Source organism: Dreissena polymorpha, chromosome 6, assembly GCF_020536995.1.
Source record: "Dreissena polymorpha isolate Duluth1 chromosome 6, UMN_Dpol_1.0, whole genome shotgun sequence".
Lineage (NCBI taxonomy): Eukaryota > Metazoa > Mollusca > Bivalvia > Myida > Dreissenidae > Dreissena > Dreissena polymorpha.
The window spans coordinates 113,856,344-113,880,229 of record NC_068360.1 but is presented as its reverse complement, the minus strand read 5'-3'; the positions used below and the strand labels follow the sequence as shown (position 1 = coordinate 113,880,229).

At 34.3% G+C, this 23,886-nt stretch overlaps 2 protein-coding genes across 2 annotated transcripts; both read left to right on the top strand.

Moving 5' to 3' along the window:
* The first annotated feature begins 5,734 nt into the window (after positions 1 to 5,734).
* LOC127835999 (adhesion G protein-coupled receptor E5-like) lies at positions 5,735 to 18,514 on the top strand. Its single transcript, XM_052362416.1, has 14 exons — positions 5,735 to 5,849; positions 7,911 to 8,021; positions 9,164 to 9,277; positions 9,921 to 10,034; positions 10,718 to 10,951; positions 11,857 to 11,903; positions 13,287 to 13,436; positions 13,828 to 13,922; positions 14,317 to 14,576; positions 15,340 to 15,512; positions 16,631 to 16,780; positions 17,557 to 17,669; positions 18,027 to 18,153; positions 18,506 to 18,514. Exons 1-14 carry the CDS (start codon positions 5,735 to 5,737, stop codon positions 18,512 to 18,514), a joined length of 1,812 nt encoding a protein of 603 aa, XP_052218376.1.
* Positions 18,515 to 19,680: 1,166 nt separating this feature from the next.
* Positions 19,681 to 23,246, top strand: LOC127836621 (adhesion G-protein coupled receptor G2-like). The gene is made up of 5 exons (XM_052363292.1): positions 19,681 to 19,808; positions 20,614 to 20,683; positions 21,094 to 21,293; positions 21,946 to 22,073; positions 22,772 to 23,246. The coding sequence occupies exons 1-5, from the start codon at positions 19,709 to 19,711 to the stop codon at positions 23,195 to 23,197; spliced, it is 924 nt and encodes a 307-aa protein (XP_052219252.1). The 5' UTR covers positions 19,681 to 19,708; the 3' UTR covers positions 23,198 to 23,246.
* Positions 23,247 to 23,886: the final 640 nt, after the last annotated feature.

Below are 23,886 nucleotides of genomic sequence, written 5' to 3'. Positions count from 1 at the left end.
GACTAATTGAGAAACACAGGAGTAATAATGCTTTATGAACATTCAGATGGAGCCATTCTCTGGATGTGCTGCAACCTCTTCACTTCATCTGGACAGACGGACATCCGGTTGATATGTCTAATGGCTGGGCACATGTTGAGCCGTCGGGTAACCAGCACTGCGTCTCGATAAACCACGTGAGCGGCTATAAGCTACACAGCAATAATTGTGGGCATCTTAACAAATTCATATGCCAACGTGTGAATGGGCTCTAACGACAACATACTGGTTCTTTTCAGAATTTTGCTGAATATTGATATTCAGCAAAAGACGAATCTGTTTGCAAACTGTCGTGAAATGCATTAACAAATAAACGAGAAGCAAATAATTATGTTCGTCACTTAAAATTTTTGCGTCGCAATTGTTATGTTGTTAGGCATATGTGAACTTAAGTATTTGTGAATTGCACTTAGAAATTGATACATAACGAGATGTTCTTTGGCAATACATGTATGTGTGAACGTGAATGGCAGACGAAGTTATCTATTATACTCAAGCCTTACTACGCTGTCACACAGGTCCGCACATAAGGCAGTCGCCAAGACGCCAAGATCACCTGTGAATAAACTCTGACTTACACCGACACATTCGACCGTCAATATCACTTAGAGATAAAGAAAAGACGAACATGTTTCCATTAAACAAGACAAGACAGGTCATTCTGTACGAGCATCGGATCATTTCAAATGTATTTTTGTCGTTCGACATTATCAGGGGCGGATTTGAGATTGTATGTTATAGATCCACTTTTAAACATTGCTCACTAATTGTAAAATGATACATCATTCGAAATCTTAACGAAGGGGAGTCAGAACCTGAATTGAAATGTGTATTTTTGCCACAGTGTCACACATCGTTCAAATTCATTCACGATTAAAAAATTGTGCAACAATGTGGTAACATGTTTTATCGAAAACATTCTCTAACATGATAGTAATAATTACAAAGATAAAATAAATTACGCGCTAGAGTTGCTTAATTTACGTATATTCGATTATAAAATAATAGGTTTAAAGTGATATAAAACAAATATTTAAATAGGCCATTTTTTGCCTTGTTAATTCAAGCTAAAAATTAACCAATCCATTGTACCGGCATGTATATTTAGAGGTGTTGTAATAAATATGATGCCCGCCTTGCGATAATACGAACTTGGGTTTGATTGGCAGATTGGGAGCATTCTCTGTGTGGCTTCTCAATGCGCCTAGTACTAGTTCTATCCAGAAAACAGATCCGCGATTGTCTCAAAATGGTTATGCTTTCGATGCAATATAATTAAATACCTCGATTTAAACTGATTACACATAAATGCATGAAATGAAGTTTAATATTGTTATTATGTAGAAGATTTCGGTCCATAATCTGGAATCATGTTCAAATACACGACTCAGTAGTGTAAGGGCGTTGATTATGAAATTCATTATATGCGTTGCATGGTGTATTGTTGCATCGCACCTAAATTTAAAAATAAATAGAGACGAATATACGACACACGCAATAGAGATAGGCACTGCGATAGTCTGAAGAGGTCATTCAACCGAATAATATACAATCCTAGATAAGGACTATACAAGAAGATTAGGTATGTATTTAAAAGTTTAAGCGAGTGAATATACATATATGTATGTCGTTTACCGTGACAAAGATGTTATAATGTTTTATCACACCAACTGAATAACCAAATGAAATTTTACATTTAAAATATTTTAGCGATATAGTATCATCTCGCGCGATATGTTGATAACTGGCTGCCCGATTAACACAGCGTACATGTATTGTGGTTATTGCGCTGCTCACTTGGGCGTGCGCTTCTCACTTGGACGTCCAAGGCTAAATTCCGGATAGCGACAATAGACGGTATTAACAGAGTTTTGACGGTCAAAACTGTTCTGTTAAATAAATGAATAACAAAGATGGTATAAAATACGAACAGCATTTTAAGCTCAATATGATGCAAACATGTATTCGTGTCATGCTGAAAACTCGTAAGGTTTATGAAACTGAAAGGTTTATGAAACTCGTACAGTAGGTTTCAAGATATATATATCATTGGAATTAAAGTCTTTACAATTTCGCGGAAATGTGGTCTTTACAAGTGCGAAGGGAAGCTTAAATGTGTAGAGTAACCAAAATTACCTAAATCCCCCTTATAGAAATTAATTAATGTCAGAAACTGAAAATGTCATGCAAGCAATATTAAGTATGAATTTATATCACGTGTGTATGTAAACTAATAGGGAATGTTGGTATTTGCGTTACTTAACGAAATGAACGTTATAAATCGTTTTACACGTCAAAACCAAGTGAAAACTGTTTTATGTTACCAATTAAATAAAGCCGTATCGATGCCACCGTTTTGTTGTTCTGCACTTTCAATTATGATGATTGATAAATGTCCCATAAACACTGTTTAATATTATTTAGATCACTTTTATACTTAGTACTAGTAACATGTTGGACTTCGGTACCCGCTCGGCGTCAGAAAGCGTGTAAAACTTAGCAAAATTCCAGTTAAAAAGCGCTATTCGTGTCAAATACATGTGGACAAAATGTTTCGTAAGTATTTTCGTAAATCACATGGGTAAATATCAATTTAGAGGTGTTAATTTATTACTAATACCAACATTACACGTAGTAACAGGTTAGATTTTGTTAAGCGCGCAAGCGTTTGGGAGCGTGTTTGAACTACCGAAATACTCGTTACACAAAGCAAATGTTCTTTGCAAACTAATATTTTTGTGCATTGGCATAATAAACATATGACAAAAACCCCTTTTACCATTAATATAGGGGCGAAAAAGTCTTCAAAATCATCCGAAATTGAGAAATAATATTTTTCTATCATGGTTTGTTGTCGAATTACCCACAGTAAGGAGTATAGATGCGTTTGAATTAAATCACGAGTGCGAAGCACGAGTGATTTGATAACACGCATCTATACAACTTACTGTGGGTTATTCGACAACTAACCATCATAGAAATATATTATTTCGATTCTAACACGATTCTAATTGATGTGGTTCAAGTTTTAGGACGTGAACTATATTTTTTAATACTCCGCCCTTCTTAGTACAAAGTTCAATATTTAGTGACGTCATTGAATTGTACAAACATATGACGTCGTTTTTATTCATAAACAGTTTGCAAATGAAGTCAATTTCATTGAAAACAACAATCGTAGAAACTTAATGACGTCACGTGTATTGATGCTACTAAAAAGGTGACATGCTATCAATGTTTTCTGAATTACGTTTCCTAACAAATAACATTCTTTGTAGGCGTGGTTATGCCAATTCTCACCAAATATACAATTAGTTTTTTCATTACACTTATATACATGCTACATTTATTACATTTCTTTTAGAGCGGGTTTTAGCACGTGCATTTTACTGAAATATTTTCTTTATTTATTCGGAACTATTTTCGAAACATTAAGCTCCGCCCATAAGTTATTGCAGAATAACCCACGCTTGATTTCCTTCTTTGTCTATAGAAAACAAATCACGTGCCGTGTTAGAATGTCGCGTAATCTATAGGCAAAGAAGCCTCTTTGGTGTTTGCTTGTCTAGGTTTTCAACCGCCAAGCCACGTGACTTAGTGGGCGTAGCGATCATCGTTTAGGCGAGTAGTAGTAGTAGTAGTAGTAGTAGTAGTAGTAGTAGTAGTAGTAGTAGTAGTAGTAGTAGTAGTAGTAGTAGTAGTAGAAGTAGTAGTAGTAGTAGAAGTAGTAGTAGTAGCAGTAGTAGTAGTAGTTGTTGTTGTAGTTGTAGAAGTAATAGTAGTAGTAGTATAAGAAGTAGTAGCAGTAGTAGTAGTAGTAGTAGTAGTAGTAGTAGTAGTAGTAGTAGTAGTAGTAGTAGTAACAGTAGTAGTAGTAGTAGTAGTAGTAGTAGTAGTAGTAGTAGTAGTAGTAGTAGTAGTAGTAGTAGTAGTAGTAGTAGAAGTAGTAGTAGTAGTATAAGAAGAAGTACTACTACTAGTAGTAGTAGTAGTAGTAGGAGTAGTAGTAGTAGTAGTAGTAGTAGTAGTAGTAGTAGTAGTAGTAGTAGTAGTAGTAGTAGTAGTAGAAGTAGTAGCAGCAGCAGCAGCAGCAGCAGTAGTAGAAGTAGTAGTAGTAGTAGTAGTAGTAGTAGTAGTAGTAGTAGTAGTAGTAGTAGTAGTAGTAGTAGTAGTAGAAGCAGTAGTAGTAGTAGTAGTAGAAGAAGTAGTAGTAGTAGTAGCAGCAGTAGTAGTAGTAGTAGTAGTAGATGTAGTAGTATTAGTTGTAGTAGTAGTAGTAGTAAAAGTTGTAGTAGTAGTAGTAGTAGTAGTAGTAGTAGTAGTAGTAGTAGTAGTAGTAGTAATAGTAGTAGTAGTAGTTGTTGTTGTTGTTGTTGTAGTAGTAGTAGTAGGAGTAGTAGTAGTAGTAGTAGTAGTAGTAGTAGTAGTAGTAGTAGTAGTAGTAGAAGTAGAAGAAGTAGTAGTAGTAGTAGTAGTAGTAGTAGTAGTAGTAGTAGTTGTTGTTGTTGTTGTTGTAGTTGAAGCAGTAGTAGTAGCAGAAGTAGTAGTAGTAGTTGTAGTAGTAGTAGTAGTAGTAGTAGTAGTAGTAGTAGTAGTAGTAGTAGTAGTAGTAGTAGTAGTAGTAGTAGTAGTAGTAGTAGTAGTAGCAGTAGTAATGGTAGTAGTAGTAGTAGTAGTAGTAGTAGTAGTAGTAGTAGTAGTAGTAGTAGTAGTAGTAGTAGTAGTAGTAATAGTTGTTGTTGCTGTCCTGAATCTCATATCCATGTCGTCGCACCCGTTTATTGTTCAAATAATATATCAACAGTTTACAATTAATAGTTATTCTTAATGCACGTCTTTAGAATTTAAAAATGACTAGCCCTTTATAAACCGAGACAGAATATGTATTTTATCTGTGTTCTTTTATTGCTTAAACAATGCAACAATTTAACGCGGTGTTCATAGATTTAATCGCTGACACGATTGATAGAAGCTGCCAAGATTGGCATTATTAAATACGAAGGCCTTTTATAAACTTTAAAGCAGTTTTATAACATAAATGGTATTCTGGTTTATGTGTTCCTTATGAGGAATGTGGTATTTAAAAAAAAGGTCTGGGTTTAAGTTTTGACTTAAAACCTACTGCATGATTTTTTTTTATAAAAGACAAATTATGGTTATTGTTAATTTACATTTATTGTAGTAATATACTTTAGTTACATATACGTTTATCCTGTTACTACGTGAACAATTGATATATTACAGGAGGGGCCAGATTTACTTCATGTCGAGCCCTAAACATTTTCTTAACATTAAAAAGAAGAGTTGTGTACGTTCCGAATTGAATATGTGTGTTTTCATCATGGCATCGTCACATGTCAATGCTCCTAAACCTTTTTTTGTTTCCTGTCAGCGTAAGTGCAGGTAGCAATGAATATAAAATACCACACTGCAGCATTACAGTATTTATATAGTTAATCATATATTTAGATGCCTTGGTGCATTAATAGCCCCGTGTTGTAAGAACGCATTGAATGCATAGGAAAAATCTGAACCGACACATTTAGAAGTGTGAATTTATTTTGAAATTTGATATTTTGTTGATAATAATCGATTGCAGTAAAAAAAAGATAATGTTTAAAAACCTTAAATGTAACTGTTTGAATAAGAAATCCATTGGATCCTGGATTTAGCAAATTATTTATTTAAAATGAACATGCCAGTCTGGGCATCTACCCATGAACATGCCAGTCTGGGCATCTACCCTGAACATGCCAGTCTGGGCATCTACCCTGAACATGCCAGTCTGGGCATCTACCCTGAACATGCCAGTCTGGGCATCTACCCTGCGTATCATATAAGCCCATTTTATCTTTTGTGTTAAATGTCACTCGAACTTAATTTTCGTACATCATATCTGTGTGTAAATAGCTTTAATGTTTATAATGTGCCAAAGATGATCACGAATTCACAATGTAAAACTCGATCTCAAAACGCTCAGATTATTTAATGTGTATCGTGTACTGACATACGCTGTATATTACATTAGCTTTAAGAATTTAAAACACTTAAAGATCAACGTATTACTACTTTCTAGTAATAACTGTAGTTTGAAATAAAACATGATTAAATTAAGTCGCATTGTATATGCTTGGATCTTAATAGCATATGCACACAGTGAAGCAGGTAGGAATTGTTGAACTCTTGTAACATATATATATATATATATATATATATATATATATATATATATATATATTGCAAAACAAGCTCATGGTCATGTAAAAACTATGCATGAATAGTAGTAGTAGTATATATATATATATATATATATATATATATATATATATATATATATATATATATATATATATATATATATTGCAAAACAAGCTCATAGTCATGTAAAAACTATGCATGAATATTAATGTGAATACTATGTCTTATGTAAATTGTCAAAGTTCCGTAATGAAAAAACATATATTTTAATTAACAGAATACTTATACTAAAACATTTTTATTTAGAAAAAAATGTAACATTAATTCTTCTCTCATTCATTTCTAAGAATATTATATTGTTGATGGTCATTTACTTGTATATGTAAATTAACCGACTGTTTCAAGTTTATTTCATTCCTAAACATCAATTTCTTTAAGAAGCGGTTGTTGTTTTTTTGTTTTAACAGTACATGGTTTTGAAATTAAAAATGTCCTTTACAACAAACGGTTGTTTGTTCTAGCTTACTTAAAAGGAATTCACAAATATTTTGGTAATGAAAAATGTATGACATTTTGTTTTTATACCGTAAGGAATCAAATGATTTTATAAGTTACGTACATGCTTGAAATAACACCGAGTTTGTTGAATTTTGTTATTTAATATTGAATAATATGATGGCATCAGCACATCGTATATACAAGTTATTATGTGAAATAAACATAGTTTTTTTTTGTTCATAAAGTCAGTTAAAATCATATACGCTTTGCAATCCGATAAACTTCGTTAGATACTGTTTTTGTCGTTGATACGTGTTTGCTTTCGTTCTCTGTATATTGTGTGTATCCCGTGTCTAGTGTTTTGGTGCTGTCTACAGTATTTTGTTAGGTGTTTAGTGCTTATGTTCTTAATCTAGTTGTGTTATGCTACATGTATGTCTATGGTTTTATTTGCTGTGTCGAAGCTGTGTCTTTTTATTGTTTTGTGACGTTTCCAGTGTTTTGGGCTGTAGCTAGTGGGTTTCTTATATGCATAGTGTTTTATGACGTGTCTAGTGTTGTTGTGTTCTGTAAAATGTTTTGTTTTGTTTAGCGTATAATGTTTTTGTATCGTTTCTAGTGATTTTGTTGTGTGTAACGTATTTTTCTGACGAGTCTTGTGTGTTTTTTTTGCTTTTCATTTTTATAGTTTTTCTGCCTTGTCTAGTGCTTTTCTGGTGTTTTAAAGCGATGCCAAGTGTTTTTACGTGTCTAGAGCTTTTCGCAGCAACTGTTGCTCTTGTTAAGTGTGTAGTGTTGTTTGCTGTCTGTAATGCTTTTAAACTGTGTCGGGTGCTTTTGTACCTTGTATAATGCTTTTGTGCTGCGTCTGAGGATCGTGTACTATTTCTAATGATTTGTGATTGCTATAGTGATTTTGTGGAGTGTCTATTGATTATATTGACTGTCTAATCCGTTTGTAATGCGTTAGAATGATTTTCATCCGTTCACAAGTAAACAATGACATTGTGATATATTATAGTTTCACTCCTTTTTCTGTCGGTGCAGCTGAAATTTCACATGGTTGAAATTGTGATGGAAAACAACTTACAACACAGCGAATGCTATGTTCACTTATAAAGAAGAAATAGTTAATAGCTCTACATGATTAATGAAACGTGATTGGTGTTTTTCAGATACAAACGAATGTGCGAGTAATCCGTGTGTTTACGGCGCATGCATAGACGGCGTGAACAAGTATACATGTACCTGTCCACCAGGTTACACGGGCACAAAATGTGAATCAAGTGAGGAGATTTCATTGGTTTGAATAAAAGTTTATTTTCAGAGAGTAACTACACTTTGATTAAATCGTTGTAGTGGCAAATGAAAAGCTCCAGGCGATTAACAATTGTGGATTTTTTTTATCTCAGCATCAACATGCGACTATTCACAACTAAAATAAATTATATATAGACCCAAATAAACTTGCATTTATACTGTTTGTCGAATAGTTAGAACCGCGGTTTAAAAACCGAATTAGTGATGCTGCATTGCATTTATTACTCTACGCTCTAGTAAAAAAACATGTTTAAAAAGTTAATCTAGTTAAATGCTATCTGAAGACATCATCCGACTAAAACATTAAAAAGAAGATTATTTTGAATTCTTATTCCGATTAGAAGTAACATTCAAGATCGAGTCAGTGAACAATGCAGAACTTAATAGAATAGCTTTTCGCCAAGTCTAGTTTTGGTGTGTTAATTTCCTTTTAAATATAGTAAATATCGTGATTGAACTGAGTTGCAAACACAAACATAAAGTATGCGTATTGATTCGGTGTATTATCGAATTTTATTCAAAAGTGGTTATAGTAAAATGCCGTATGTTTTTTTTTCTTTAACCACTTAAGACATAAAAATTCGATCATTCATTGAAAGCAATTTTTTAAGTGTTACGTTGTGTTTTAGTACATAAAATTAACAACATACGTGAAAATGACCTAAAAGCCATACGTTTGTAGATTATCATGATGATGAGTATTTTAAAAATCATGAATGAGTATGTGTTAAAAAAGACAATATATTTGCTATATATAACTGATAGATATGTTGCCAGTTTTCATGGATTGATTGGAAACATGTTCATGAATATTATTCACGCACTTGCATTTGTCATGAAAAGGTATTGCCATTGGGAGACCGATATGATCAATAGAAACAACGTGCGATTGTTGTTAAAGTTCCACTAAATATAAAGGCGATGCACTGAATTCGATGGTTTCCAACAATACAAACCTAATTTAAAATACTATGCACATACTAAATTAAACTTAAACAAATCGCTGAATGTGTTTGTATACAAAGATTGTTAACACTGTTTAAAATTCTCAACACATCTCCTAAGTAACAAGTATCCTTTCATCATATTTTGTTCATGATTGATTCAGTCATTGACCACTGCATGAACCACAACTGTTCGCATGAAGCCAACTGCATCAGCACAGTGTTGGACTTTGTCTGCGTCTGTACTACCGGTTACAGTGGAAAATACTGCGAGCTAGGTAAAAAAATTACTTTAAAAACCCACATGACCGATGTTATGATAAAATCCCCACAAATAGATTATCCTAAAGGAATTATGAATATTGAAATTCCGAAATGATTGTCAGTATAGAATAAGCGTCTTATCATCAAAGTGGGAAATGGCCTACACAATTTATTAAAATCCATACAATTCCATCGCATTCAAATGATTCAAACACATCCTTAGGTGTTCAAAACGAATTTTATCTTACAATTTGTCACGTTATATAATGTAGTGATGAATACATAATATTCCGTGTATTTTGACCATGACACTTACTTTTTATTATCTTTTTCAAATTTAATTATTTCTGTTAATCATGTAAATGACGTCACACATGGGATTTGTACATGTACATATTAGAAGTTGAAAGTATTGCTGGTTTATACGAATCTACGCTCTAAAGAACATGAAACATACTTAATTGTTGCTTCGTCATTAGAACTAGTTGTAATAAAAAAACTGATCAATCGAATGTCCAGGACAAAAAATTGAAAATACTCCTCATAATACATATTCACAATATTTCTTACAAACGTCATGATAGTCACTGTCGAATACACCCTTTATGCGGTTAAACAGATAAACCCTTCTATGTTATCATGTATTTATTTATTTAGATTTTAATGAATGTCTGAGCTCTCCTTGCAACAATGGCGGAATTTGCGTCGACGTTTTTACCGGATACAAGTGCGCATGCGCGATGGGATTCAACGGGACTTTGTGCGAGACAAGTGAGTATGTTCGCCTTTTGAACGGCGTATCCAGGCTGTATGTTACACTGCTCTCACTTTTCAAATGACAGCTAAGCCGCTCTACCCATTGCCTGTACTTAGTGCTTATACGAATGCCAATAAAAAACGAATGTCATTGAATAATGTAGGGAAGAAAACCTGTGGAACTTATTTCAAGACTGATCCCAAACACATGTTATTTAACTAGTTTGGGTATTCCTATGAATTAAGATGCGATCGCATACCAATTTATCGGTAATCGGTCTTCCCCCCTTTTATACGATAAGAACAAACCGCCAAATATGCATCGCAGTAATTCGCACAATATGTGAATACTTGTTGATGTAGGTTTTTATGTCCCCGCCACTATAGTGGGGGACATATTGTTTTTGGCCCTGTCTGTTGGTTTGTTGGTTGTTGGTTTGTTTGTGTGCTTGCGTTAAACTTTAACATTTGCTATTAATTTTGCAATATTAAAGATAGCAACTTGATATTTTGCATGCATGTGTATCTCATGGAGCTGCACATTTTGAGTGGTGAAAGGTCAAGGTCAAGGTCATGCTTCAAGGTCAAGGGTCAAATATATAGCTTCAAAGCGGCGCAGAAGGGGGCATAGTGTTTCTGACAAACACATATCTTGTTTTTTCAAATGTTTCTACGTGTCAATACGTTTTCGTCAATAGACATAGACGAATGCGTCAACCACGAGTGTCGGAACGGCGCCATGTGTGTCGACGGTGTCGCAAACTATACTTGCGCATGCGCAGATGGCTTCATTGGCGCGCGCTGCGAGGACGGGAACGCCGTGAATGAGTGTCTGTCCAACCCGTGCCGGAATGGTGGCACGTGCACTGATTTCAAGGGCTTTTACACGTGTTCGTGTTCGATGTTGTTCACAGGCGTCACGTGTGAGCATGGTAAGGGTGAAAATAATGCAAATTTTACTTACTGTATACACTTTTAATTTAGTGTTGATATAAGTGATATTTGCCTTGTGATCGATCCAGTTTTGCAACTCTAATCCCTGCGTTATTTTACCTCTGTAATGTGGAAACCATGGTAACCACGATAATATTAAACTTGAATTAATTAGATATCATATATTTCAAGCCTTATTCCCCAAAAATAGGTTTACTAAACATATTACTTCCCTTAACGATTACAATTACATAACTTTACCAAATAAAATACAAAACAATGAATTGCAATCGGCCCAATAATACAACTTTGGTGATCATTTTTCGTAAAGTTTATGTTCATGCGATAGTGTTTGATGCTCTTGGCGAAAAGTGAAGTGAGTACATTACGTTCGTGTTAAATGGCCTGCAGAAAATATATGAGTCGCGTTCTGAGAATACTGGGTTTAATGCATGTGCGTAGTCCGCACAGGCTAATCAGGGACGACACTTTCCGCCTTAACTTGATTTTCGAGTAGAAGAGACTTCTTTAAACGAAAAATACCATACAAGCGGAAAGTGTTGTCCCTGATTAGCCTGTGCGGACTGCACAGGCTAATCTGGGACGACACTTTACGCACATGCATTATGCCCAGTTTTGTCAGAACGCGTTTTATATTATTATAGCACCAAACGGCTTAAAATCTGAGTTACATGCATTGCTTTCAAACGAAAATATTTTCTTTTAAGTAAACGTAATTTGACATCTTTTTAAACTCATTTACAAGGGTTTATTTTATGTTTCAATGTCTCGACATTACAATATGCGCCATAATTGCATGTATTGCAACATTTCTAGTTGACAGAGGGTGTCAACTTATACATGCTATGCATCATGTTTTATGATTAACACTATACGTTTTCAGCCTTATCCAATTCAAGCGCCTCCGGATTGCTTCGAAATCTGTCTCTGGTAAGTCACGTGCTTTAGAATGACGAAGGAATTTGCTTGATTGTACATGAAGGCACTTATTGAATTTGCATTTACAAATCTCAAAACTTTAATTTTAAATTAGTTCAATGTTTTATCTCCCATTATCATGAAGAATAGTGAGATAATTGGGAATGGATATAACGGAAGATAATTATTCGAAATTTCTATAACTATTTATTTTAAAAATATATTGTGTAGTGTTTTTATCATTTAATAATTTATCTGTACTTTCGTTGGGTTCTTTTGCTGTTATTTTGAGCATTCAAAGAAAGCTAATTATTTTAATACTATCCAAATCCTAAATGATTCATATCTCTGCCTGGTGCTTTGAACGATTTTCGGAGATGCTGTCGTTGCCTCCTTTTTATTTTCGCGCGTCTTTAATTAGCTAGCATTAACCCATTTATGCCTAGTGGACTCTCCCATTCTTCTTAATTGGATAAACTTATTTCCAAAATTCGGGATGTCTAGTATTTATTTCTATATTTAGAATATTTCTTAAAGAAATTACTTTTAGCAAACAACCCTGATGAGACGCCGCATGATGCGGCGTCTCATCTGGGTCTACGCTGTTTGCCAATGCCTTTTTTTCTAGACGCCAGGCATAAATGGGTTAATTAGCATGGCTGATGTGATGGTTTTCCATTCGCCTGTCTTTAAACGTTTTATGCCTGTATAACGAATAATTTGATTGCATATTAGGCAATCAAATTAGTTTGATTTTACGAAGAAACACGCTGCAAAACAAGGTTCAAATATTTTTAATTTTATTTGACGATTAAACACTTTTTACGAAGACCGACCTATGAGATGAATGTTAAAACTGAATCATTACCCTACTCAACTCATTAAGTGTTAAGTTGTGGCCTTAATATGATTTGAAACCGCTCGTTTCGCACAAGGATAACTTAGGCGCGTATTCACAATTGTTTTAAGTTTAAAATATATACTCAGACTTATATTCCCAAATTAAAATATAAAAAAATTCTAGAGATATAAAATCATGTCATATGAATTAAAAGAGACGTTTGCGTAGTTCTATTTAATATAATATTTATACTGAATGTGATTGCTGTATGATACGAATTAAGGAAAAAAAATGTTTTGATTCTTTTATTATGTCTGAGTCCATACGTTTGACTTCAAACGTTTGTGAATACGGGCCTTGCATAATTTGTATGTTCAAATAATAGGTTATGTATTTGAAATATGTGATGAATTTCCTTTGAAACAATTTATACATTCCTAGGCTATGCAGCAGTGTAACGTAAAAAAATTCGTGCATATAAAATCGAACATCTATCAACGCAAAGGTGTATTCTATTTATGAATGCATCCTCTTGTCTGTTGTTATGTTTGTAGAGCATCAACGAAACCAACTACCAAACTACTCTTAACTTGACGTTGAATATGACTTCGTTCGAAATAAATGTGACGGACGCCGACGTTATCTTTGCTGTTGGCATTCTTGAGAAATACATAAATAAGTCGGATGGTCAAAGAAAGAAAGAGGTACACCTGCATACAAAACAAAATATCGTCATATGATCAAACGTATTTACGATCCCATTTTTTAAAAAGTATATCATTGGTTAAGTGTAGTGCTTAATAAAATACATTCTCCGGAATTTCTCTCTGACAAAAGACATTAAAAACGCTATACTCATTTCTTGCGATGAGTTTTCATTTCATAGATTATGCATCATAAGTTTATTGCTATTTTCAGATAAAACATATTTCAAATATCATGACAACTTTTTAATCCACTCACATAATTGGGTTTCTTAAAGTTTATCGAACGATGTTAAGGTTACTGCGGATAATCTTTACCGCATATTCCAGCTTATGTTTGATCAAAGATATCTATATACCTACTTCATTTACTGATATATCTACTTTACAGGATATACATTTGGCGCTGAATATTGTCAGCAACATAATGGGAACTGATTCAGATATCTTATACAAGGCACAAGAGTTCGACAAAGTGACCAACAGGTTGGAACTATTCGCAATGTTTGTGTTTTTAGAAACAATTTAAATGAACAAAACTGATGTGTTTGTAGTTTATACAATATAAAAACCTCACCTTTACCTTTTTTATGCAATTCGTATTATTTTTCCACCGGCCACACTCAAAATTCCCAAGAGGTATATCGTCTGATGCAAAATAATGTTGATAGTGTTTTATGTTTACTATAGTGTCGTATATATTGATCTATAAATATATGATTCGTGCATTTAATACAATACAGGATTGCTGTATATCTCTTTGTACGATACATTTTCTTCCGTATTTATTGAGCTCATTTGGTTCTGTAAATATATTTACTATCATGTTCATTTCGAAGCATAGTTTCGTATATATTTTACAACCATATTTCATATTTAGACTCATCAAAGTCATGGACAGTTTGACGTCATCATTCAACGTCACTAACGGATCGGTAACATTTGTTGGAAATACGGTGGCCATCAGAATTATTGAGCAATCAGCAAACGTCCAAAGGCCTGTCATTGGATTCCAATTTAAGTCAACGAATTCAGATAAGATTTCTGAAGAATCAATTGATGACGTCAATTCCAACTTTGTTGAAAGCGATGAAGATGACATAGACGTGGTTGTGAAGTTCGATGAGGCGTTAATAAAAGGTATTTTTTTTTTAAAGAACAATTGTTTGTCCATGTACAAATCATTCTATGATATCATCAAACAATATTAAAAGTTGCTTCAAAGAAACAACTCTTATTTACTTTAATAACATAACAACCGTTAGAAGTGAAATGCTTTTTGATGAATTCATTGACTCATTGTAAATATGACATCGACATTTTTATATAAGTGAAATTTAAGTTGAGATTAACTCGCAAGTTTATAACAGGAATACGAAAATAATTAAATAATCTAAACATCCCAGTTTTATTTTTTAAGTCTTAGACTTCAAGCTAAATGTTATAATGTCTTTTATTCAAAACTCAAAATATATGACTGCAAAATGTTCAACTAAGGGTAAGCCCTTTTGCTTTCCACTTAAAACGGATTTCATTCATGCTGTAACGGTAAACTCTGCTGCCTATTGCATATAAGAACAGATATATGACACATATAACGATACACACGGGGTATATTTTACCGCATAAATTCAGAATATGTGTTTACATTTGTCGGAGTAACTGTGATTAATATATATGCACAAAAAGAACTCAGATTTGGAGGAGCACGCAGTTCTGAAAATACGGAAGCAAAAAGTCATAGAAAAGCCAATTTGGTTCTTTATCCTTATTGAAAATTAAAACAAACACATGGTTTTCTTTGAAAGCTATTAATCTTGTTAGCACCAAGACCGAGAGTGTGAGGCAACGCCTGATCCTTTTTCTCTTATGTCGGACCAGTCTTAAACAATTATTATTATAGGGAAGAAGGCAAGAACAACATTTCACGTCTACAACACCGTGAATCTATTTAAAGAACTGAACAGTACAAAAAAAATGAACAGTAAAGTGATTTCTGCGAAGCTCAAAGCGAATGACAAAGACGTTACTGAGCTTGGAGCTAACAACGTTACAATAATCTTCAAGACGTTCGGAGTAAGTTTCTAAATTCGTATGTATGACATCTTTGCGTATCATGTTTTAATAACCAGATTATTGTAGCTTTTTGACACTGCTGTCTTTATGTGTTGTTGCATTTGACGAAGAACATATCAAATTCATTAAAACCATATGCAGCTATATGTGATTGATATTTGTGTGCAATCTTTGGATAAGTGTAGACCTGACCGAAACGTTATATTTAAAGGATTTGTGCAGCAGGCAGTGTAGTGCCAAATTAGTCAAATTAGTGATTTTCTTTTTTCTGACATGCAAGCAATGACGTAAAGCGACGAGATTGAATTAATCACTTCAGTTGGTCATATGAGTCGTCATAATAGTACTTCACACCGTGAAGCCAGTTTCTTTCGTTTTGATTAATAACTAATTTTGTTTATTTCATCCTTTGAACGATGGCACTTTCTTTGACGAGCAAACTGTGTGTGTCTTTGTCATGACCTTCAATGGTTTCAATCAGGTTTTAGTAGTATTTATCAGGATGCCAATCTGATTGAAGTATCAACGCCGTTATTAAAAAAATATGCTTGGATCGACGACTTAAAGGGGCCTTTTCACAGATTTTGCCATGTTTGGAAGTTTGTCATTAAATGTTTAATATTGATAAATGTAAACATTGTATATAAAAAGCTCCAGTAAAAAATAAAAAATAAAATTAAAAAAAAACAACACAGGTAATCCTCAGCAGGGCTCGAACCACTGACCCCTGGAGTCATGGAGTAAAAAGTCTACCACTTTGGCCACTCGGCCATCCTTCAGGCTACAATGTTATATGCATTTTATACTTTATATAAGCAATCCTCGTAGTTTCACAAATATAAGAACACAAACAGAACTCTCCAAATTACTAATTCGTTTCGCGTTGCAACGTTTTATAATGTTCGGGTTTTTAAATCGTGAAAAGATGCATATAATGGCTATTTTAGAGCAATGGTTAATGTTCAGTATTACTGTTTCCTCACAAATATCATAACTAAAACGAAAATTTGCGAATCTGAAACAACTTTTTCTCAATTTTGTCAATTTACCCAATTTGAAACGTGAAAAGGCCCCTTTAATACTTCATTCGCATTGCCTAATATTTACATATAACACAGATTCGCGGTGAACAGAAGTGTGTCTATTGGAACCTCAGCCTCAACGGTGGATACGGAGGGTGGCTCACAGACGGGTGCGCATCCGTGCGTTCGGACAACGCCAAGATCACATGCGTCTGCAACCACCTTACAAACTTTGCCATTATAGTGGTATGGTTACACATAACTTGATTATATCGATCTATGAATATGAGTGTATGTGTCTACATGTGCACTCAAAGGCTCTTCTAAAGCAACATATACACTAATCAAAATTTCTAAATTATTTAACGACGAAAAAACTACACAAAAATAACAATAGCTAACAATATTTACTTTCACTACAAACTATTTAAAACGTTGCCCAGTATCATGTATGTCAACTCATAACAAAAGTCTAATGGAAGATTGACATATTTCTTCATCGAGAAACAATAATATAATTTTAATTCCGATGGAATGTTCATTAATTCCCGAACACTGGTAGATTCAAGTTCCCACAGGTTACAAAAGAGTTGAATGTCATGCATTTACACCCATGTTAAACTCATCACAATAATTATTTTGGTTTAGTAATGATGACATGGCCATCATTTGGTCTGTGATAAGGGCTACTTTGGAAATACGCCGATTGCACGTACGGTATAAGCTGTTTTCTTTGTTAAAAGCTACTTTTCAAAAACATGGTTTGCACGTGCGGCATGAGCCTGTGTTCAATAACACGGTCGATTTTGCCATCGAATAGTCTGCAAACAACAATGAATGACATATCAAGTTTACATCATAAGCCGTTTTTAGAAACAAGAAATGTAAAAGTGTTGTGTTTTAAGTGCCGTGCGTTAAATTGAATTGTGCAGTTATAGCGTAATTTGGTAGTTTTACCTCTTTAACGTTTTCTGCAACCATCTTTGACGTTTGAATTTTGATTCTTCACTTCTGATTTTCAGAACCCGACATTAGATGAAAGTGTAGCTGAGATTCTCAGTATTGTGATCAAGGTGGGCTTGTCCTTGTCCATCGTCTGTCTGGGGCTTGTCATAGTGGCATTCCTTGTATTTCGGTAGGTACAGACTGGCCATACAACGAAAATAAGCACATTGATACTGCATTGGCGTCAAACCCTCCACTACATAACTGTTTATTTTATGGCAAGCTGGATTATTGACACCGCACACCCTCACAGAACAAAAAGAAACACACAGAAATAAAACAGGTCCGCCTTTCTGGCGTTCTTTCTAGTATCTCACACAGCCTCTGTCCCTAGATATGGTTTTCTCCACAGGTATTTGTGGTTGCATTATTTATAAATTCTGTCCTTTCCAAAACATAACATATGTTATTTTAAATGCCCATTATTCAATCATATTGTTCTCAAAAGCGCATTGGTGATAACTGCTACGATGTTTTTCAATTAAAGGCACCTTCGCAAGGCCATGGGCCAGAAAGTGATAGTGAATATAAGTGCAGCCATTAGCATCTACAACCTCGTGTTCGTGGCGGGCATGGACAGGTCGAACACGTACACCGGATGTATCGTCGTGTCGGTGAGTGGGATCAGCCCTTTTCATTGGCGGAGATAATATTACAAAAATACGTTGTTTGAAAATATGATTGCACGCGTTATTTATTTATGAAAACATTTTGTTGTTGTTTCTTAAAAAAAGACTTTACACATTCAGGTATATAATACGTTGAGAACATTGTTTATACACAGTCAGGTATGTAATAAGGTTAATAGCAATATCATACACAGTCGGGTATATACTACTGGTATTAATAATAATTGTAAATAATCATGTATTTATTACAATTACTAACGTTTTTATCCAATGTTGGGTATACAATTACTAATAATTCATTTTTATGCAAACTTTGGTTTGTGTTTTGGTCATTTAGATTGAATAACAGACCATATTCGCGACTGCATACCGTCACTGTGTTTATCTGTTCATACGAGATCGTCACTTATTTGAATAAGTACTTTAGCGAGTATGCACGATTTGGTCAAATATTTATAAATTTATATAAAATGTGTAAAAAAAACTTATTATGCAATATATTTCAATATAGATTAAAATAAAAGTTAAGAAGATCATGTAACGAAAAATGCGAAATAAGCCAGATATTGAATTCTGAAATCGAATTTGTATGTACAATCGAATTTGCCTGCATGTATATCATGCATGTACGATGTGAATCAAAATTAATTTAATTTCCTGCAACGATATCTATTCATACGACACACGAACACTCATTGTGTATACACCGGTCCTACTGACCTGTGTACTAACGCGAAAGGAATTGTAGGTATTTGAGGTCGCCGTGGTGTAATGGATATGGTGTCCGCCTAGCGACCGGGAGGTCACGGGTTCGATCCCCGCTGTGGGAGCGTTCTTTCGATCTCCCATATAGACACCAAGTACTGGTTCTAGGCCCAGGAAACGGACTCGAGAGCATTTCAAATAAGTTGGAATTACTTTCTATGCAATCGAGCTAAAATAAATAGGTTTAAATTAAACTAATTGTAGGTAGCACTTCTTTTACGAGTGAAAAGTGAAAGCGAAAACAGGTCAGGTAATTGTGCTTCTATTAATCGCTATCAGTCTTAACAGACATTCAAAATCATATTTTAACACAATAAAATAACGTTTCTTTAGAGAACATTCCGTATTAAACACACAATAAAAAACGATTTTCCTTTAATTATAAACATTTGCATTCCTACGCAAAACTACTTTGGCGGAAGCATAATTCCCCAAACCAGGGGGATGTGATGCGTCTAAGTATAGAGGTGACAATAACGTAGTGACGTCACCATCTGTGTATAGAATTCACGAACACTAACTCCGATCCTAATTAAAAGACGACTGCTTCGGTTATTGTAGGAAAATATGTACGAAATATCTTAATCACAATCGGCTCGGGGCGCTAATTTGTCTATGCTGCATTTTATGAAATTCGTCTTCTATGTACAATTTTTCTTATCTATTTTGTGTTATTGTAACATATTTTTAATCAATATATTACAATGTAATACATATACAAATCGGGCATGTTCGCTTTAAGGCATTCCTGCAATACTTCTTGTTGGCGTCGTTTATGTGGGTGTTCATGGAGTCGCTGCTGCAGTACAAGGCGCTGTCCTACATGCAGAAGCCGGGTCCCAGGTTTCTGTGGGTGTGCCTAATCGCCGCATGGGGTAATGTTTGAGAACGGGATAAAGTGTTGCCTTATGAAAAAGTAAAAATGTAGTTCGTAGTGAATGGATTTTTTTTTACTACAGACCAAGTAAGAAAGATTTGACACCTATGCACGCCCATGCGTAGGTCGATATGGGTCTATATCAGTTTCGTCTAGGAGTATGTGTGATGGTGGAACTTAGTGTTGTTTTAGGTAAAACATTAGCCTGTAGGTAATGGAGTTCATAGAGAATGTCCTTCCTGCAAACACTGTATTGCATGTGCCAATGGTTGTGACTCATTGCCGCTTACTGTAATCGAAACCATAATTACCGATTTCGTGTTAAGTTTATAAAACAATTCGTTATTAATTATATACTTGTATCCCCGTTACTTTAATTTATAGTTGAATACCTTCACACCATATATACTTTATGCATAGTAAAATACCTTGTATATATCAGTTGGGGTATGTTTCTATTGATGCAAGTAGTTTTGGTTTATTTTGTTTTAAAAATTATTTAATTTCAAAATGTCCTCAAGATGATAGGACACACGGCTGTTTATGCATGCATAGTTGATAGTGGCTGCTTGCTACAGTACAAACGATGTTCTTATCGCTTCGAGCACCGATTTATTGCATGATCGAATATAAATTGTTTTTAAAACTTCATACAGTTAATATTAACATATGTGTATATTTTACTGAAAAATAAAAATGTTTAGTTTAAGCTTATTCTGTTGAAACCGACTTATGATAAATTGAGAAATCGGAGCAAGATGTTGAAGAAGGCAAACTATGCAAACAGAGCTTTTGATTTCCAGGTATTCCTCTGATTCCTGTGATCTTCTTTCTCGCCCTTAACCACGATATGTACTACGGGGACAAAGGATTGTCAGTATTTATGCTTACCTATGCTTGCATATTTAGTATGAATTCGCACGAAACTGTTGTATTTTTAGAGTATCATTTTTATCGAAGTTTAGAATAAGATGTCTAGAAAATTTGAATTGCCTATTGGAATCGTTTCCATGTCGACGAATTTCGCATATTTCAAATGTATGCAGTTTTTATGTCTTTAGTTCACAAGTAGTTCATATTGAAATGCGAAATGTAGTTACAGTAAACACCAGTTATCATAGCACAATATATTTCGCGAAATAAAAGTTCGTGTTTTTACAGTTGTAACATATAAAGGCTGCAGTCCTTTTCAGTCTGGGCTGTGAATTATAATTTGTGCCAATATATGAATACACAATTTGTAAAAAAATACTTAAAAATAATACACATCGCCTGCCTTCCAGTTGCTGGTTCGGCCCCAGGAATGTCGGCTACGCCCTAGTGATTCCTCTAGGCGCTATCGTGCTGGCAAACATTGTTATCCTGGCCCTGCTCGCTATGCGCCTGTGTCGTTGGCGTAATGCGAAGTTGAAGTTGCACCAATCTAAACGCCGCGTGGCCCTGCTTTACGCAAATGCGACCCTCACGGTCTTCGTATTTTTGGGTACGGTATATATATGTGTGCATATATTATTCTTCTTACTAATCTTAAACAAATCATGACTATCTATTTATATATTTATGTATGTTTATTTCGTCATCAGATTTATTAAAAGATGGTGTTCATAACGATTTATACGTTTAAGTATTAACTGATTAACTGGGTGTTGAGAATCAAAGCAATCATTATTCTTTTATCCTCGATGATAGTCATGGCGATGAAGATATTTGTTATTAAGGTGATAAGGATACATATGGTGAATATATAATCATTCTTCTTAATTATGTTTATTTTTTATTTTTGCTATGATAATGATACTGTGTTGATGATGATAATACTACTGATAAATTTGATAGAAAAGGAGATGATTATGTTGATTATTAACGACCACGAGGATGAGTGTAACGATTACGAAGATCGTGAGTGGGAGAAAAGGGAGAATGGAGAGCATAAAGGCTGAATGATGATGCTGCTGATGGTGATAATGCTACTGATGATGAAAATGATGGTGATGACGATAACGATGACGATGATAATCTGTATTATGATTTTGCTTTTAAGGACATGAATACTGATAACTGCATCACCATGACAACGAATGTGACTACAGTAGCGATCCCAATCACATTAATAGATGACTATGCTTCTGTTTCAGCTGCGGCCTGGATATTCTCTTACCTGTCCGTTGAGAACACCAATCTCGCCTTCCATTACCTGTTTGCCATCCTAAGCGCTATCATTGGCGTCCTTATCTTTGTCCTCTTCGTTACTCGCGACAGAGAGGTAAGTATTCTCTGTCGTCAAATTAAATGTAGTTGTATGTTGAAATTCTAAACAAGCTTCGTTTTATCGGACTTGTTCTCAGATTTAGGTAGTTTAAAAAAGTATGAAATGTTTTAACAGCATACATTTTATCCTGAACGTATTACCTTTTCTGGATTCGATTACGGGATCATTTAAAGCAAATTCTTAATAGACTCATATACCATTTAAGCTGGTCAATTTACATTTGTGTTTGAAACCATATGTCCGTAATCAACACATTTTGTTAAGCATTGACGAGCAGCGTTATAAAATCTTTAATTATTATTTGTCCATTTTTTTATTGGTGGTAAGACATAAACCAACCGATATTTTGTATTGAATATTTAGACTCATATATTATATATATTAGCTTGTTGAAATAGAATAACTACATTTTGCAATGAATCTATGGCATATGAAAATTGCCCTTTCGAAATAATCTGAAAAAGTCCCTTTATAAATCAAAGGTTTACGTTTTCTATCTGATCTGTAAAATAAAAAAAAAACATGTAAAAATTGATGGAACAAAAGAACATTTATGCGTATCACATATAATTTAAAAATTCTCTGATTTCACTAACAAACTAATGCACGTTTCATTGCGATATGAAAACTGTGAACAACACACACGCACTTTATTAATATCGATGATCACAAAACACGTCGTACAATTTCAGGTTCGGAAATCGTGGAACAGGCAGTGTTGCAAGCAACCAAAAGTGGAGATCATACCACCGAGCCAAATTGAGCTTGAGCGCAAGATCCAATTCGAAGAGTCACTGAAACGAAAGGTAGCGTACTCCGAACAGATCAGGGCCGGCAACTCCCTTTACCCCAAGACCGACAACCCTTACAGGTCGATGTTTAATAACTCTTACGGAAGCAGGGCGGATAACTCGTACCTGGCGAGGGTCGACGTGTCGGGTCAGCCTATGTTTGACATTCCCTACAAGGACATGGTCACAGACTCCGGTCAGGTGCACGTGGTGTATTCCAACCGATCAAAGGGTGGTAACTCCTCGCAGTTCAAGGGCGAGAACCCTGACCTGAGCAAGGAAGATCGGGGTCACACACCATTCAATGTTGTAGGGAGCGGTTATTAGTGGTTGTGTTGATTTTGTCAGACGTCTGCAAAAGAAAAAAATTGAAAAGGATTAAGACAATCATAGTGGCTATTAAAAATTAAAAAGAGTTTTGTATAGACCTGTTTTTATTTTAAAATAATGGAACTGTTTTATATATATGTTGTACATGTTAATTGATGTTTTTGAACGAATACAGATGTTTCAAACAAAGGCAAATGTGCTTTCCTTTTTACATTATAAAACATCTGCATACTTAAGCAGGATATGTATTAAGCATTTTTATTATCTTTTTAGTTGTTAATATATATTTTCTGAAATAGTATTGATGAATTGATATTATGTATGTGGTTAAAATAAATATAAATGACTGATGTTTTATTCTCCAACATTTTGGATTGAACATTACATTTTTATTATTAAATTCATTATGTTTTGACAAAAATTTAAGAACATATGGTTTCGTCGTTTGTCTGTAATATGCTTCTTTAATTGTATTTTATAGTAATGCTGTCTGCATACATATCTTCACGATATCTTTTGAATTGGCTGTGTTATTTTAACCTGTACAAATTGCACTGGTTATGCTCCTCATGCATATATGCTTCACTGTTTGAGTTTATTAAGAATTGTAGTTTCAAATATTGTGCGTGGTCGTTTTATAAAAATATATTATTGTTTCTGTTTATTGTAAAGTTTGCAAACTTTGT

Coding starts and splice junctions, on each gene's coding strand:
- LOC127836621 (XM_052363292.1), top strand. CDS start 19,709: ATGTGGGTGTTCATGGAGTCGCTGCTGCAGTACAAGGCGCTGTCCTAC. Junction 19,809..20,613: donor GTGCCTAATCGCCGCATGGG/GTAATGTTTGAG, acceptor TTTGATTTCCAG/GTATTCCTCTGATTCCTGTG. Junction 20,684..21,093: donor TACTACGGGGACAAAGGATT/GTCAGTATTTAT, acceptor CCTGCCTTCCAG/TTGCTGGTTCGGCCCCAGGA.
- LOC127835999 (XM_052362416.1), top strand. CDS start 5,735: ATGCCAGTCTGGGCATCTACCCATGAACATGCCAGTCTGGGCATCTAC. Junction 8,022..9,163: donor GGGCACAAAATGTGAATCAA/GTGAGGAGATTT, acceptor TGATTGATTCAG/TCATTGACCACTGCATGAAC. Junction 16,781..17,556: donor CAAACTTTGCCATTATAGTG/GTATGGTTACAC, acceptor TCTGATTTTCAG/AACCCGACATTAGATGAAAG.